The sequence below is a fragment of the Alosa pseudoharengus genome, unplaced genomic scaffold (genome assembly GCF_046254945.1).
Source record: "Alosa pseudoharengus isolate Yale_2024_CS ecotype anadromous, Long Island Sound unplaced genomic scaffold, YU_APseudo_1.1 YU_APseudo_1.1_scf_18, whole genome shotgun sequence".
In the NCBI taxonomy this organism is placed as follows: domain Eukaryota; kingdom Metazoa; phylum Chordata; class Actinopteri; order Clupeiformes; family Clupeidae; genus Alosa; species Alosa pseudoharengus.
In genome coordinates, this window is record NW_027468650.1 from 30733613 (window position 1) to 30748770 (window position 15158).

The 15158-nt window shown below is 39.1% G+C and overlaps 1 protein-coding gene across 3 annotated transcripts; it reads left to right on the top strand.

The window, feature by feature from the left end:
• The first annotated feature begins 753 nt into the window (after positions 1-753).
• sgk3 (serum/glucocorticoid regulated kinase family member 3) lies at positions 754-13227 on the top strand. 3 transcript variants are annotated; one of them, XM_076290894.1, is made up of 17 exons: positions 754-954; positions 3985-4187; positions 4516-4599; positions 5180-5252; positions 5828-5903; positions 6237-6312; positions 6483-6532; positions 6771-6828; positions 7359-7442; positions 7532-7663; positions 9144-9256; positions 10284-10320; positions 10804-10890; positions 11149-11244; positions 11456-11611; positions 11923-12012; positions 12093-13227. In XM_076290894.1, the coding sequence occupies exons 2-17, from the start codon at positions 4110-4112 to the stop codon at positions 12261-12263; spliced, it is 1461 nt and encodes a 486-aa protein (XP_076147009.1). In that variant the 5' UTR covers positions 754-954; positions 3985-4109; the 3' UTR covers positions 12264-13227. The 3 variants fall into 3 exon arrangements, with proteins under 3 accessions (XP_076147009.1, XP_076147011.1, XP_076147010.1); XM_076290896.1 differs by lacking the exon at positions 754-954 and adding an exon at positions 1936-1960; XM_076290895.1 differs by lacking the exon at positions 754-954 and adding an exon at positions 2200-2416.
• Positions 13228-15158: the final 1931 nt, after the last annotated feature.

Here is a 15158-nt window from a genome sequence, read left to right on the forward strand (position 1 = left end):
AGCTCTGGCCACGGAAAGGCTCTTTATTCAGAAATTGGCTTTAGAGATTAATGATGCTTATAGGAAACATCTGAGATATGAGTCAATCTTTCCTGCAGAGCAGAGCCCTTCACTTCCTCAGTGGACATGTTCCTGTTGCACTCTCCTGCCCTCAAGCTGACTCAGAGTCTGAAGTAAGAACTTTAGAAGGGTAGGCTACGATCTTTCTTGTTTTAGGACTAATACAGCTCATTGTAATCGTTTACTATACAATGAGCTGAATCAACAATAACCATAACAACATCAACATCGTATATCAAATAAAAGCTACAGTGCAGGAATAACTAACAGCGCAAGAGGACAGGCTACAGGTAGCCTACCTTAAATATCGTTATTCATGACATAGGCATAACAGCTATATAGCCTAGCCTACTTAGTATAGCCTACAAAACCAATATTTCACAATTTCCTATGACATTTAACCAAATTCAGTAAGTTACTGTTGTTACTGTTACTGTGTTGGGTAATAGCTTTATACCGAGGAATGAATCCTCCAGAATTATGTCGATCTACGTTTGAAGTATAGGCCTACTGGCTATCTTAATAGAAGGATACAGATGTCCCCATCATAATTATTTCAAGCACTATTTCAATCTTCTAATCCACTTTAGCCTAAATGAAAAACTGTCGTACGTCTGCTTTCTTGCCACTAGGGAGTACTGTTGGCCTTTTTCAGTATTTTCATCCAGAAGCGTAGTCCCGTGACTAATTCCCCTGGAACTCCGAGTACAAGCGTATACACATTTCCTTCTTTGCCCTGCAGTGACCACTTGCATAAAATGGATGGTGAATATTTCTGTCCATGCCCGATTACTATGGAATACACTCGATGAAAGACCAGCTTGCAAAAGTAGCCTATAAACTTTAAGTTCCTTTGAGACACGACACGTCATAGGAAGCCATTGAGAAAACGAGGTAAGGGCATTCCAACAGAAAAGTTTTGACTTTGTAGCCTATTAAGGCCTCAACTCAGCTCAGAAGTTTGTGTCTAACTTTCTAGATAAAAGTAGCCTATGGAAAAATGAATAGGCTTCTCTATACAATAGAGACATGTACACAATGTATCTTTCATTACGTAATGATTTGGTAGGCTGCTGTAGTAGCCTATGGGCAAGTTAAGTTGCTCTTCACTCGCACTCGCATCCGTCTTTCAACTTTTAATGATGTTTGAAAAACTTCCAAACAAGTTAGACAATTATTTGTGACCTTTGTCGCCAGGACAAGAACGTTCATTGGCAATGGCTTGTCAATTGAAACCAGCGAGAGACATGTCAACATCAACATTGATTCCATAGTTTCAGTATAGGCCTATGTTACTACTACAACCCGATAGGCTACATCAAAGGATATGTTTTCTTCTGTAGAACAAATTGTCTGGGACATAATGTTTCATAGCCTAAGTCCAACGTTCAAACCTCTTATGTCTGCTGTCTTTCTGAAAAAGTTTGGACATGGCTTGCAAAAACAGACTATGGTTTTTTTTTTCCATGCTCAATTTGGAGAGACAACAGTTGGCACAGGAGGATCTTGTAAAGGGGTTTGGACAACTTGTTTCAGAGAGTGCTGGATGGGATTGTCCAACTGAAAGTATTTTGAGTTGAGTTAATAAGTTTAGAGGAGTGAAAGCTTTAATGTTTACTAGAGAAAAGAACCTCACACTGTGTAGACAACGGTGGGAATGATATCTCACTGTTTAACAAACTAGTTAAAATGTACCCCATTCAGACACATTCTGGACACGTGAGTAGGCTTCTTAAGGCTTGTACTGCCGGTAATAGTATTACCCTTTTCAGGACTTCCCGTGGTTTGTTGTAACAAGCCTTGCTGTTGTGAAGGGGGAAACCTTCCACACCAACCATTTCAACAGCTACAAAGGCTGTTTGGGTCCAGTGTGCCCTCAGATACTCCTCTACATGTCCAGGTGAAGAGTTGAGAGACTCTTGCACATCTTTATTTCTGTCACACATTACCTGTCATTTTGCAATGTAGTGGACCCAGACAAGGAAGCCTGCCGTGACTGTGTGCGCTGTCATTGCGGAGTGGGACCCAGCAGCCATTTATTCTACTGCTTAGCAGAGACAGTTGGTTGATTGTATGCCCAGCTCCCTGTCTGCCAGTGTTGTGAGAATATACGAGAGGTCAAGTCTGGTGGTTGGCCATTACTTCAGAACTGCAGTGTGGAGGCAGTGGTGTGGAACAGTTCACTCTCAAACTTCCTCCTAATTCTCTCACAGAGTGTGGGGTTTTTATGTTCATCTTGCAACATTTTATAACTTTTTTTTGTGTTTTGGACACGTCCATGTGTATATCACACCAGCATAAATTGCACAGAAGGCCTCTGTGTTTGGATGTGGGGCATTTGGTAGCTTCTTTAAGGGTGAGTACTTTCACTTCAGTGTAGCAGTTTTGTTTAAGATAAACTGGTCAAACATTAAAGGGATTAACGTGTTAACGTGTTAACTTACTCAGAGCTGCAGTTCACGTTGAACATTGAGTTCTTCAATGTTGTCACAAGAGGTTGGTCAGAATGTCTAACAGCAATTGGAACCCAAAATACTCTCTTGATTAAAACATTTAGAAGATGTTGTAGGCTATGTGTGTGGTAGCACAGACTAATTCTGTAGCTCTGGTGTGTTCCAAAGAGTCATAGGGGTTTCTGCGTCAGGAGTCAGGTGTAGCTCACTGTGTCTTAATATTTACATTCTGAGTGAAAGCCTGCTGGTCTAAGGGAGTTTTACGTTTTTCTTTTTTTGTTTCAGACTGAAATATTCTTGGAATGTCAAAGCACTTGCTAACCATTGTTTCTGTTTCATGTTGAGGCGGATTGGAGCTGGCCGTAGATGTTTTCTCAGATACTCTTTTCGGAGGGGGGTTTTCCTGTGTAGCTTTTCTCAAGGCTTCTTCAGTCACCAGTGGTTGTGAACAGGCATGCAGGTTTTTGAACCTGTGCATGGGCTTATGAAGTGAAAGTGAAATCTTTCTTACACTTCAATGGGTTTGGTAGAACTTTCTGAGCCTGATTTTGTGTTTTTCGTGTATCCAGACCTTGATGTATGAAGAGCATAAGCGTACTTTTGAAAAGAAAAGGCTTAATAGTCTGATCGTTATTCTTTCACCATTTGCAGTAGACATGCAATAGAACATTTACTGTAAGCATGTCAATAGAGTGCCCTTTCTAAAACCGATAGTTCCGGTCCATGGTTATGATTGACTGAATTGAATATGATTGAATTGCGTTCGATGCCGTTACGGATCAGAAGAATTATGATGCTTTGTTATTCTGTCATCTGACTGTCTGGCTGAGTGCACAAACCTAGGCTTGGCGTGCATGTTTCGCTCTTTGAAGAGTTGTGGAAGTCGTCTAAAAATACCAGGACAGGAAGGAGAATGTCAGCAACCCAGCATGAGGCTGTGTGCCGGGTGCCTGGACAAGGGACAGAGCCAGGGTAGCATGCAAAGGGTGAACATGCCCGTCTGCTTCCATGATGGCCATCAGCATCAAACAGACGGAAGAATGGAGAGAGAAACAGAGTGTAGTGTGTGTGTGTGTAAGAGATAGAATGAGAGGAAGAGAGAGAATGAAACAGTTAACAAAAAAATAGAATAGGCAGAGAAAAGACACAAGAGAAATAAAGGGAGACATATGAGCGAATGAGGAAGGGATGAATAATAATGAAAACAGTAGAGGCACAGCAGCCAGTGTGAGGAGGAGGAGAAGAGGCTGCAGTGCCTGGCTGTGCAGGCAGAGGCCCCTTGCTGTGAGCAGGTTGAACGTGACCACTGACCTGTTGTGCTCACTCTTGTGTTGCGCTTAAACCACCCACTCACCCTGGCTGCTTCAGACAATGGCCTTAAGCACATGGTCAGCTCAGGGAACTAGAACTATGTTGTTTCTCTCTTTAATGTCTCACTTCTCAATGTTTTTTTCTTGGCATCTGTTTACAGACATTAGTGGCACTATGGAGATCGCCTGTACACCGTTGCACCAGAGAGTCACAGAACCTTCTCACCACTGAAGAAGCTGCAACACCCGAGTTTCACGACGAGTTTGAGTTGCTGGCTTCTGCAGCATGGAGGAGACATCTAGCTGCCCTAATGTCAGCATTCCCTGCCACAATGAGCAAAGGGACAAGAAGAAGCGCTACACTGTGAGTACACGGGATCTCCATCCCCGGCAGTTGTCTCGTGAGATTGGGGGGAAAAGAGCAGGTTGTGTTATCCTAGATTCCTATGTCGTTCTGTCATTCAACTGATGGAACAAGTTCTCAGCAATGCCTTGGTTAACAAAATAGGCCAGCACTGTGCTGTAGGCTACTTTGGATAAAAGCCTAGCGCTGTAGCGCGTGTAGAAATCCAGGTTGCACAGGAGGAGCACTAATTCAAAACGATCTAAATGGGTGTGGGATTTTATGGTTCATGAAGAGCCTATAACAAAAACAACATAAAAATCGAAAATCTTTTTTCACCATTCTCCAGGTTTACAAAGTGATGGTTACTGTTGGAAGACATGAATGGTTTGTCTTCAGGCGATACACAGAATTTGATAAGCTGTACAATGCGGTAAGTGGAACTGTTCAAGTCTAACAAGTATTGAGCAGAGCTGAACCTGTATTTCCAGACGTTCTTCTTATCTGTTCTGATCATGTGAGTGAAAGCATGACCTGACAGCTCAAATGATGACCTGATAGCTCAAACAGAGGGCTTTTGGTGCCCAGAATAAACAAAGCATTCCGCATCTCATTCCAGTAGTTTAGTTGGAGATAAGCTGTTCTACAGAGACAGGATTATTTATATCCACGGTTTTATCAAAACACTTTTTTTCACATTTCCTCCGATATTTAAATCCTCTTATAACTGTAAAAGTATGTGCCCTATGAAGAAGTAGTTTGACCTTGTCCAATTGAATGCTCTTTTGAAAGTGAAAGGATAGTGAATGACATCATATGGTTTTGGAAACATTAACAGCAATGTTAATGGTGCTTTGTTTTAAAACGAGAGAGGGTGAGGATAGATATTCTGAGAGGAGTACTGGAACAAACTCAAAAATCTGTCATGTCAATTGTGAAATAATAATTGCTGTTTGTCAATTATGAATGAGGCTTTCAGTTTCTTCATGAATCATTGCATGTTATTTTTATAGTTGAAAAAACAGTTTCCTTCCCTGAACTTGAAGATCCCTGCCAAGAGGATATTTGGAGACAATTTTGATCCAGGTATTCACAATGTAAAGAAGTCCTGTCTGTGTCTTCTTTCATTGGTTTGGATTTATGTTCTTTAGGATGATTGAAATAGTACAACATAACAGGACCCCTTTTGCTGTTTTAGCCTTCAGGCAGTTCTAGCAGTAATTTTGGTCATTGCGGTGAAATTAGATTTTAAGTCAATTTGACTGAAATTAAATCATAAGAAGGTAGTAACATGACAATGAACTATTTCAAATGCAATTTACATTGCCCCCCCACCCACAAAAGTCATGTGTTTTGTTTTGTGTTCACAAGTCATGTACATCTAGATTGTAATTTTATAATGCCATTGACAATACACAGATGGAAGGAATATCACATCAGATGACTTGTTCCCTTAAGAGAATACATACACCCTATTATGAAATACGTGAATATTTGATGTCACATGAAACTTTGAACTTTGAATTGATATTCTCCTATGAATCGGAGATTAATGAATGGGCAGTATCAATAACTCTTTTTGAATTAACTTATGCTTTCATAAATTCACTTATTCTGAATGAAAAATTAAATGATGACTGATCTGAAACTCCTCCAATCAGAGTTTATAAAGCAAAGGAGGACGGGGTTAAATGAGTTCATCCAGCGAATCGTGTCCCATCCGCAGCTCAGCAACCAGTGAGTGCATTGGCTAGTTATGCAGTACATCTATGAAATCTAGTCATCAGCCATACTGAAGATAATCTTAAATTCAAATTTTGCTTCTCCTTGCAACTAGATATAATAAGTGTAATAACATAATGCAAGCTGCTTTACACTTCTTCTCAGTAATGCCCTTTACTATGATTTTTCTAATATGATATCTAATCAGTTCTGTAGTTCATTCCCTAATGGTAGCTGGTGGTTGTGGCGCTGTATAGACTTCTAACAGCAGTGGCTTTGTTTCAGTCATAGTCAGACGTCTAACTTGTGACTTTTTATCTTTTTTCTCTTGCTGACTCAAACACACAGTCCTGATGTGCGAGCTTTCCTTCAGATGGACAAATTCAAACACTTCTCAGATGCCTCAGAGGATGAGGATGAAAAGGTTTGTCAACGACTTAATGAATCTAATTAAAATAAACCCACACTGTTTGTCAACATCACAGAATTTGGAATTATGTCAACCAATCTAGGATAAGCACAAAACAATTGCTGTTTAATCTGTATGGTGTAGCAAGCATGAGTATGCTTACATAGGATCTTTTTTGTTGTTAGAACACCACTACCTCCAGAAATATTAACTTGGGTCCATCTGGAAATCCACAGTAAGTACGACACCCTTTCACTTTTTCAAGTATTCTTATAGTCAAGTCAGTTGAGTCAGTTATTGTATGTATACACTTGGGTGTATTGTTATTTGCATTTTCTGAAAGAGCATGTCTGTAATTATTAATCGATATGTTATTATAAGACACACATACTATAAGCCTGCACCTACTGTATATGTGTCATACCAAGATTTCACCATGACTTGCAAACTGTATTTTGTTTTCATTTACTCAGTGCAAAACCCAGTGACTTTGACTTCTTGAAAGTCATTGGCAAAGGAAGTTTTGGAAAGGTATGTTTATCCAAACTTTGTCCATATAACCAGATTTGACTACAAACTGCTGAAAGCTAAATGTTTTTCCTGCGGAAATCGGGAGACTGAAATGCATTTGGGTCGCTGATTTATATTAAGCTTATATACATAAATGTGTGGATATTAACCAATAATTTCACATTGAAGGAATTGGAAGGGACTGCTGGGGACTATGTCTCATGGAAATTTAATGGTGAATGGCTAATATTGCGCAGAACAATAAAAAATGGTTAATATTGGCTAAAGTTCTTCAGAAAAAAAGATCATTAATGTGCAGACAGGGGCGGCAGCAAATGTGAAGCTCAAACAGGAACAATGAAGTCTCTTGATTAAGTTCTGTATGGTTAGGGATACAATTTTCAGTTCTGTATTTTCTCAACATTTGGGTTTCCCAAATGAGAATTGAGAGTTCAGCAATGCAAGAATGAAGCATCCATATTCATATCTCCCAGCTTTGTTTCGATGTTGGAGCTAATGTACATTCCCCACTCCTTGCGTTTCCCACAAAGGTTCTACTTGCAAAACGGAAACGAGATGGGAAGTGTTACGCCATCAAAGTTTTGCAGAAAAAGGTCATTTTAAACAGGAGAGAGGTAAACAGCTGTTTTTCTCAAAACTGTTCTATACACTTTTTCCTTTTATTTACCATCCATCTCTGTGTTCTTTCTTTTGTGAACTTTAGCAAAAACATATCATGGCTGAGCGCAATGTACTGTTGAAAAATGTGCAGCACCCCTTCCTGGTTGGCTTGCATTATTCCTTCCAGACGACAGACAAGTTATACTTCGTCTTGGACTTTGTCAACGGTGGAGAAGTGAGTACTTTCGAACACGTGGGCACTGCATGCCCATGCATACTATCTAGAAGAGGGTTGGCTTTGGGCATAATAAAAACAAAAGAAGCTCTTCGGCCAGTTAGTTTGGCAAATGACTGACATCTGGCTTGTGATTCATTTTGGAAGGTCAATTTTCTGCTCAAACAGGGCAGTCTTCAAATTCACATGTGGCTAGAGCTAAGTAGATTAGAAGGCACAAGGAAACCCACTTTGGACAAAGGCTGACTAATTTTGAACAGTTCATGGTCCTTGCTCTGCGTTGCACAAATGAGGTGTTAGAAAGCACAACTGCTCATATTTTTTTCAACAGGATCATGGGGTTCTTTTTTGAGTGCATCTAACTGACCAACATTTAGTCACTGTACGGACCTGTGCAAAAGCAAACAATAAAGAACATATTTCATGTTAGTTTCAGTTCTTCCAATTTTTGAAGTATAATAGAAATTATTTATTGTCCAAAAAAAAAACAACAAGAAGATGATTGGAGAAGAGGAATTTCTCCACTTGAATTTGGTGAAAAGTGTTCTGACCACATTAGTCTCTGACAGGTTATCAGTCTGGACAGTGATTTGCCACTGGGTGGTTTTTGACCATTTTCTCAATCACCATTTTCTTTAAGCACAAACCTTATTTCTTTCTTATTCCTTATTTCGGCTTTGTGGCCGGTGGGAACAGTAATTGTTTTGTCCTTTTGCTACAGTACACTTAATAGAGATATTGTAAGGTGAATCATTAAGGGAAAAACTTAATGTGGAGTCCGTAACATGTAAGAAAGTGTATCTTCAACTTGATGTCCTGCTTTGTACAAGAATGATAAGAGTAATGTGTCCAGTACTAGAAAATAAATGTTTATGCCTTTTAATGTCAGTTGTGTACTTCCAATTGTTTACTTCAAAGATCTGTTTAGCCATTTTATTTGTCTTTTATTTATTGAGTCTCTTTCCATTCATTTAGATAGGAGGCTGATATGCAGAAATTGCCAAGATGGCTGCCAAGTCGAGACTTGCCTATAACAGCTTTGGTTCACTATAATCATCCCAGGGAACCAGCCCCAATCATGACTGACCATGAGACCTGTGTAGTTCTCAGTGGGCTAGTTAAGCAAGAGTCCATTATGCTGATAGTGTTGGTGAACTGGTTTTGCTGCGAGGGCCTTGTCTTATTTTTTGTTTGTCTGGAGGATGGGAAACCATCTTAGATCTTGTTGGGGAAAGCAGCACTCTAGTTTAATAAGGGGTTTGGCAGTCTTTTGGCATAGTGAATTTAACTGAACAGATTAAAAAGTGCATCTCAGTCTCTCCCAAATGATGCTTCCCATCCCCCCTTATTGATGGGATGTCCAGATGTCTCTTGGCTGCAAGAGAGTACAGCTTCTTTTGTGCCTGGTTCATCTGTTTATCTGCTGTAATACCTGAAGTCTTAATTGTAGTTTAATATAATGTGTTATTTTTGGCTGCAGCTGTTTTTCCATCTGCAAAAAGAACGGACCTTCCCTGAGCTTAGAGCAAAGTTCTACATCGCAGAGATAGCAAGTGCCCTCGGCTATTTGCATTCTCTCAATATTGTTTACAGGTATTTCCTCTTTTGATTCTTACCCATTTCGATGACCTGCTACAAAAATAGTTCATACTCTCATATATACAAGTTTGGCAAATTTTTGCTGGTGCCTTTTCCCTTGCACTATTTTATGTGCATGGAATTAAATGCAACATGCCTCTTCTCAATTATCCATACAATTTCCTTTTCACATTGACCAAAAAAATGTTACTGGACATTCCAAACTTAACCATTTCTTTGAAGTGCCTGCCTGCTGTACTCCTATTGGTCATGGCAATGTTGGTCTTTGCTAATGTCATCAGTTACAACAGCATGCTCATTTTTGTGGAATAACTGACATGTGAGCACAATTTCTTTAGAGTGCACACTGTCACCTCAAAAGATCTTTTCCGTTCGTGTTGGCCAAATTTAGTTAACGTTTATTTTTGGAAAAAGTCTTCACATTCATTTAGTTCAGTAATGTAGCTCTTGTGCTGAACTGCCCCAGTTTTCTAGTCACATTCACATTTAAGTGAACATTGACCCAATGTTTTCTCTGGTTGCATTCATGTTTATTTCGCCAGTCATAAAACATTTTACAGTTCCTTGAATAGATTGATAATACTAGGGAAACTATTTCTTGGATAGACCTCAATGTAGGTGGAAGTGCTCCTCACATCATTTTCATTTGGAATAGGTTGTGTTGTACAGATACAAGGAATACAACAGGACATTAGAGATGTTATTGCACATTTTTGTATGTCTAAGTTTAGCATTAAACTTTATCATACACCTTCAGAAATCATGCTTTCTATTATTTATGAGGCCCCAATGAGCACAATTGAATGAACATTATTTTCTTCAAGTAGGATATCTGTTATAATCTAAAGTATTTTTAAATATGAAGAGTTCACATCATAATACTCTGCACAGACATTCCGATGGAAATATGGATAATTGTGCTGGCTTACACTGAAGGCCATTGCTATGCCCTTAAGAATTGTCATTGTTGTGTTATCTGCCTAAGTATTCTGCTCCAACAAAATGGTCTGTGTCTTTCCAGGGATCTGAAGCCAGAGAATATTCTGCTGGACTACCAAGTAAGATTTCCCTCCCTCTGAAGCCTCTTCTAGTTCTGGTATCAGATTATGTATTTAGCTGAATTTTCTGGGGTCAGATTTCAAGAGACGTATATGAGGACCTGTTACACCTACATTCCCAAATCCCTTATGTCGGCAGTTGGTCATATTGCCCCCCTTTGAAGTCTAGCTGAAGGTAATCTGTATTGTAGGTCTAAGATTCCAACACTTTGACCTCTAAATAAGAATGCGGCTCAGTGCACCTTGAAACTGTACCATTCAGTAGCCAAATAAAATAGTTTGTAGGCTCTACAATAATGTTCTAGTAAAGACTAGTTTTGATTTTTGTGTTGTAATGCTTATCTCAGGCTAATGGAGTGGGATGAGGGAGTTGGACCTGCATTCCTCTTAAACAAATGATTTCCTCAGCTTTTCGTTGGAAGTGAAAGAGTGGCCTGTGTGGTATAATGCTGTTTAAACATGTCCGTCTGCTGTCTTTATTAGGGACATATAGTCTTAACGGACTTTGGATTGTGCAAGGAAGGCATTTCCCAGGCAGATACAACAACCACGTTTTGTGGGACACCAGAGGTAAATATCAGTTTTGAAAATGTCATTTCATTTCTTTCCTGTTTCACAATACTTTGTTCCTATTTTGATTTCATGTGAATTCCCTGTCAAAAAAGTGAAAGTCAGTCTTAACATTTTCACCCTCAATACATTTTTGACTGAATAGCTTGTGCTTAATCAGTATAGATAAGCCTTTGAATGATCTACACAAAAATGTGTAATAGGCATATTTATAGACATATGTAATATTGTGCCATTGTGTGCCCCATGCATGAACAGTATCTAGCCCCTGAGGTATTAAGGAAGCAGCCATATGATAACACAGTGGACTGGTGGTGCCTTGGTTCGGTGCTATATGAGATGCTATTTGGCCTGGTATGTTCTTGAACTTGAATGTATCTTGAACTTGAATTTTTGTTCAAATGAGACTTCTTTTATTACTTTGCCAATGCCAATGCCGATTTAGTATGCTGTACCAAGAACAGTTACAAAAGAGCTATCTATCATAATTAATAACAACATTGGAAAAGTGTGACATTTATATTTATACATTATGCATTTAAACGATTCTCTTTCTTTTGATTAGCCCCCATTCTACAGCAGAGACACCCATGAGATGTATGACAACATACTCCACAAGGACCTGCTGATGCGGCCAGGAGCCTCTTCGACCGCCTGGTCAATACTGCAGGCACTGCTGGAGAAGGACCACACCAGGAGGCTGGGCTACAGGGACGACTTTGTAAGTGCTCGCGTACATCTCGCATTGTTGTGTGCAGTCGCACAGATGTCTCCCTCTAGTGTGAATAATGTGTAGCCTACCACCACTATCTTGGAGACATTAGCAGTAAAAGGTGCAGGCTGAGATTTGGGTGGTGGGGTTAGCAAAGAAGGATTTATTTCGTCTATGAATTTCTTTTAATGAGGATCTTAACAGAAGAAATTCAGTTGTGATATTGTGTAGACTCTTATTTAACCTCACAAGTAAAAAAGCAAAGTGTATTTAGTTACATTAATCTCGCATTCAAATAAATGTATTTTATTGTCTTTCAGAATGAAGTTAAAAGACACAACTTCTTTGCTTCCATTAATTGGGATGACCTGGAGCAGAAGAAAGTCTCACCTCCGTTCAACCCTAATGTGGTAAATTTCATTCAGATTAAGCATAAATGAATCATATGTAACAATGCAGAAAAAAATTGAATATTTGCTCTCTCTTGCAGGATTCTCCGTATGACCTCACTAATTTTGACCCAGAGTTCACAGACGAAACTGTCCCCAACTCTGTTTGCTACTCCACCGAGCATTCCATTGTCAACGCCAGTGTTATGGAGGCTGATGACGCCTTCCTAGGGTTCTCTTATGCCCCACCTTCCGATGACTCATTCCTGTGAGAACTGGAATTCTGGAAAACTTAGTGTGCTGCGTTGAACCGGGCTCCACTGCCTCCTTTGTAATAATTGCCTTGCTTGTAGATCATTCCTTTGGATATAAGGGAAGCATTTTTTGATTAGGAGGATGGACTCAAGATGTGAGCATAGCACTTAATAACATAAAACAGAAATGAGTGAATGGTTTGAGACAGTGTGTTTCAAATCTTTATTTTTTATTTCTCAAATAACAGAGTTATATTTTTTAAAACTATTGACTTACCTGATATCTATTGTTTTGTTTTTTTTGCTTTGTTCAAAATTATTTTCCATGGTTAATCTTTTTTCCATGAATTGAACCGTAATACAGCAAAGAAGTCTAACATCTTTGAATTGTAAAGTAGGCTAGCCTATTATATCTTGATAAAATTATTCATACAAATTCCATTTGGGTAATATGATCATCTTTGAAATGTTAAAAGTATCACATTTAATTATAAAATGGGCTGAACCATTTTGTTTTGCCTCTCACCCAAAGATTGTTATACATGCCCTAGCCGAGTAAATGTATGTTAATATAACATATGCAATTTAGGATTTTGTTTATAATGGAAACTTTGAATAGGCCGATAAATGGAAGTATGAATATATATTTTGACCTTTTTTCAAAACACGAAATGAATTGATATTTTGTGCTTACTGAAAAATATGAGCACTTTTGTACAGAACTCATCTGAGATGTAAAGTTACAGAGTTGGATTTGCAAGGGGACCATATAAAGTGCAGCTATAGCGTAGCTAGGGTCTGTTACACTAAGCACTAAAAAACAAAAATACCGTACAGTAGTCTAATTGACCCTTCCCAAAAGCTCCTGTATCTTTTGTTTGTTTTGCTTTTTAAAAAGTACGTTTAGTAGGCTGTGGCCTATGGTGGTTTACCCTCAAGCTGTAAGATACTGTCCTCAATAAACGTTTCTTTGGATTGTTAATCAAGTGTCCTGAAGTTTGGTGTAGATGTAGCTTTAGAGCGGTAGGTGGCTCTGGCTTTAGCTACGTTGCTATGCATAGGCTACGACAGGGGTCTCAAACTCAAATGAGCTGGGGGCCACTTCTGCCAATGTCATCTCGTTGGAGGGCCACGTCAGTGTTAAAGAATAATACAAAAAAAGAACGGGTATTTCCTAAAATGCAACGTTTTTTTTTTCAAATACTGTATTTTCAAACACAAAACTTTTTATCTTTTTAAACACCTGTGCTAGCAACCTTAGCTTATAAATAAAATAATGATTAAATAAATATTAATAGAAATTATAAAAACAAACAAAAAAGCATAAAAACAGGTAGGCCTATGTGTGTGTTTCACACCAAATAAAAATATTTTTTCCCTCATAACTGTTTTAAACCTGGCAAACTAGGCGTCAGGGTTAAGAAAGCAACCATTGGATTTTTATATCAAAATGTAAAAAGGCCATGGCTTGAAAGTGGTCAGAGATAAAGTCCTACTGTAAATGTAAAAATCTTTGAGTATAAACAAAAGTTTATGAAGGGGGTACATTTACCCATCTAATTTGCCACTGGATGGCAAGCAAATGATGCACCTTTCAGTAAATACTGGATGAACATATTTGAGCAGATTTACTTTCTTTTTTGTCATATTACCCACATAACAAATTAACAGGAAAACACCTAAGATGTATACCAACGATAGTAAACTATTACTAGCCTATAACCACAAGGCCTACAATAAAGTATCCTGGTCAAATCAGTTCCTATATCGCGGGTGACTTTGTAGTTCTTCAAAGCCCTATTTCTACAACCCCTGCTGTCTGTAGCACGTCCATTACGGACACTTATCATCACGATTACCACTGCAACCTCCAAGCTATGTTGGGCAGAGGGTCGAAATAAGCATGGTATCAGGACGTGCACAGGGGGGTTGCTCAGGTTGCCCGGGCAACTGCCCATATTCCCTTCTTGACTCATGTTGCCCTTCCAATAGGGAAAATAAATAAATAAATCGTACAATGGATGCAGAATTTCACGTAGGACTAGATAAAAAAAATCACAAAGCCTCCACTTCCATTCGGGCACCGAAAGTGAAAGTCAGTAGGGGAAGGGCAAACTCTGTTTACGTGGAGCAGCGCTGCACGCGACCGGCACCTGAGCTGAACCTGCATAAGCGGCCCTAGAAGGAGATTGTCGCGGTTGTCGTACGACTCAACATTGTCGGAAAAGGTGAGTTTGTGACAAACGAACGATCATCGTCATCAAGTTTTATGAAATTAATTAAAATCTTCATAAAGCCAGGCTGAGTTTGCCACGTTTAGCCTAAATAATCAGACAGATAGCTTGCAGATAAGCAGCCCGTTATCACATATATGCTACTATTTTTTGGTAGGCATTAGGCGAACTAAGCTACATGTCTGCTGATAGTTAGTTTCTCACATTTCGTTTTAGCAAGAAGAATGAATGATGGAAGTAATGCATCACTTTAATTATTTTATTCAAAATGGTTAAATGCCTAAATCCTATCACTAGTATTTTGGGTATTGTTTGAAGCCAAGATGCCCACTGAAAAGAGTCAGATTCAGGAGAGGCAGAGACAATTCAGGGAGGCAGCAATCACTGCAGGTTGGCTGCGAAAAAGCCAACCAGCAGGTGAGACAGAGACTTTGCACTGTGATAAAGATGACATGACACTGTGTAGACGAATTGATTAATTAATCAGACTCATATTTTAGCCTAGCCTACTAATGGCAATGTTTCATAATTACATTACATTTAAGATGAGGAGCAGTCATTAGCCTCCAGACTACTGTATGTGAGGAAAATGTGGACCAGGAGGAGGCACAGAGGACAGGAAGGCCTAAGTGATGATCACGAGATGAAATGAGAGGACCATGCTAGAAAGTACAGGATT

Coding starts and splice junctions, on each gene's coding strand:
- sgk3 (XM_076290894.1), top strand. CDS start 4,110: ATGGAGGAGACATCTAGCTGCCCTAATGTCAGCATTCCCTGCCACAAT. Junction 4,600..5,179: donor TTGATAAGCTGTACAATGCG/GTAAGTGGAACT, acceptor TTATTTTTATAG/TTGAAAAAACAGTTTCCTTC. Junction 10,891..11,148: donor CGTTTTGTGGGACACCAGAG/GTAAATATCAGT, acceptor ATGCATGAACAG/TATCTAGCCCCTGAGGTATT.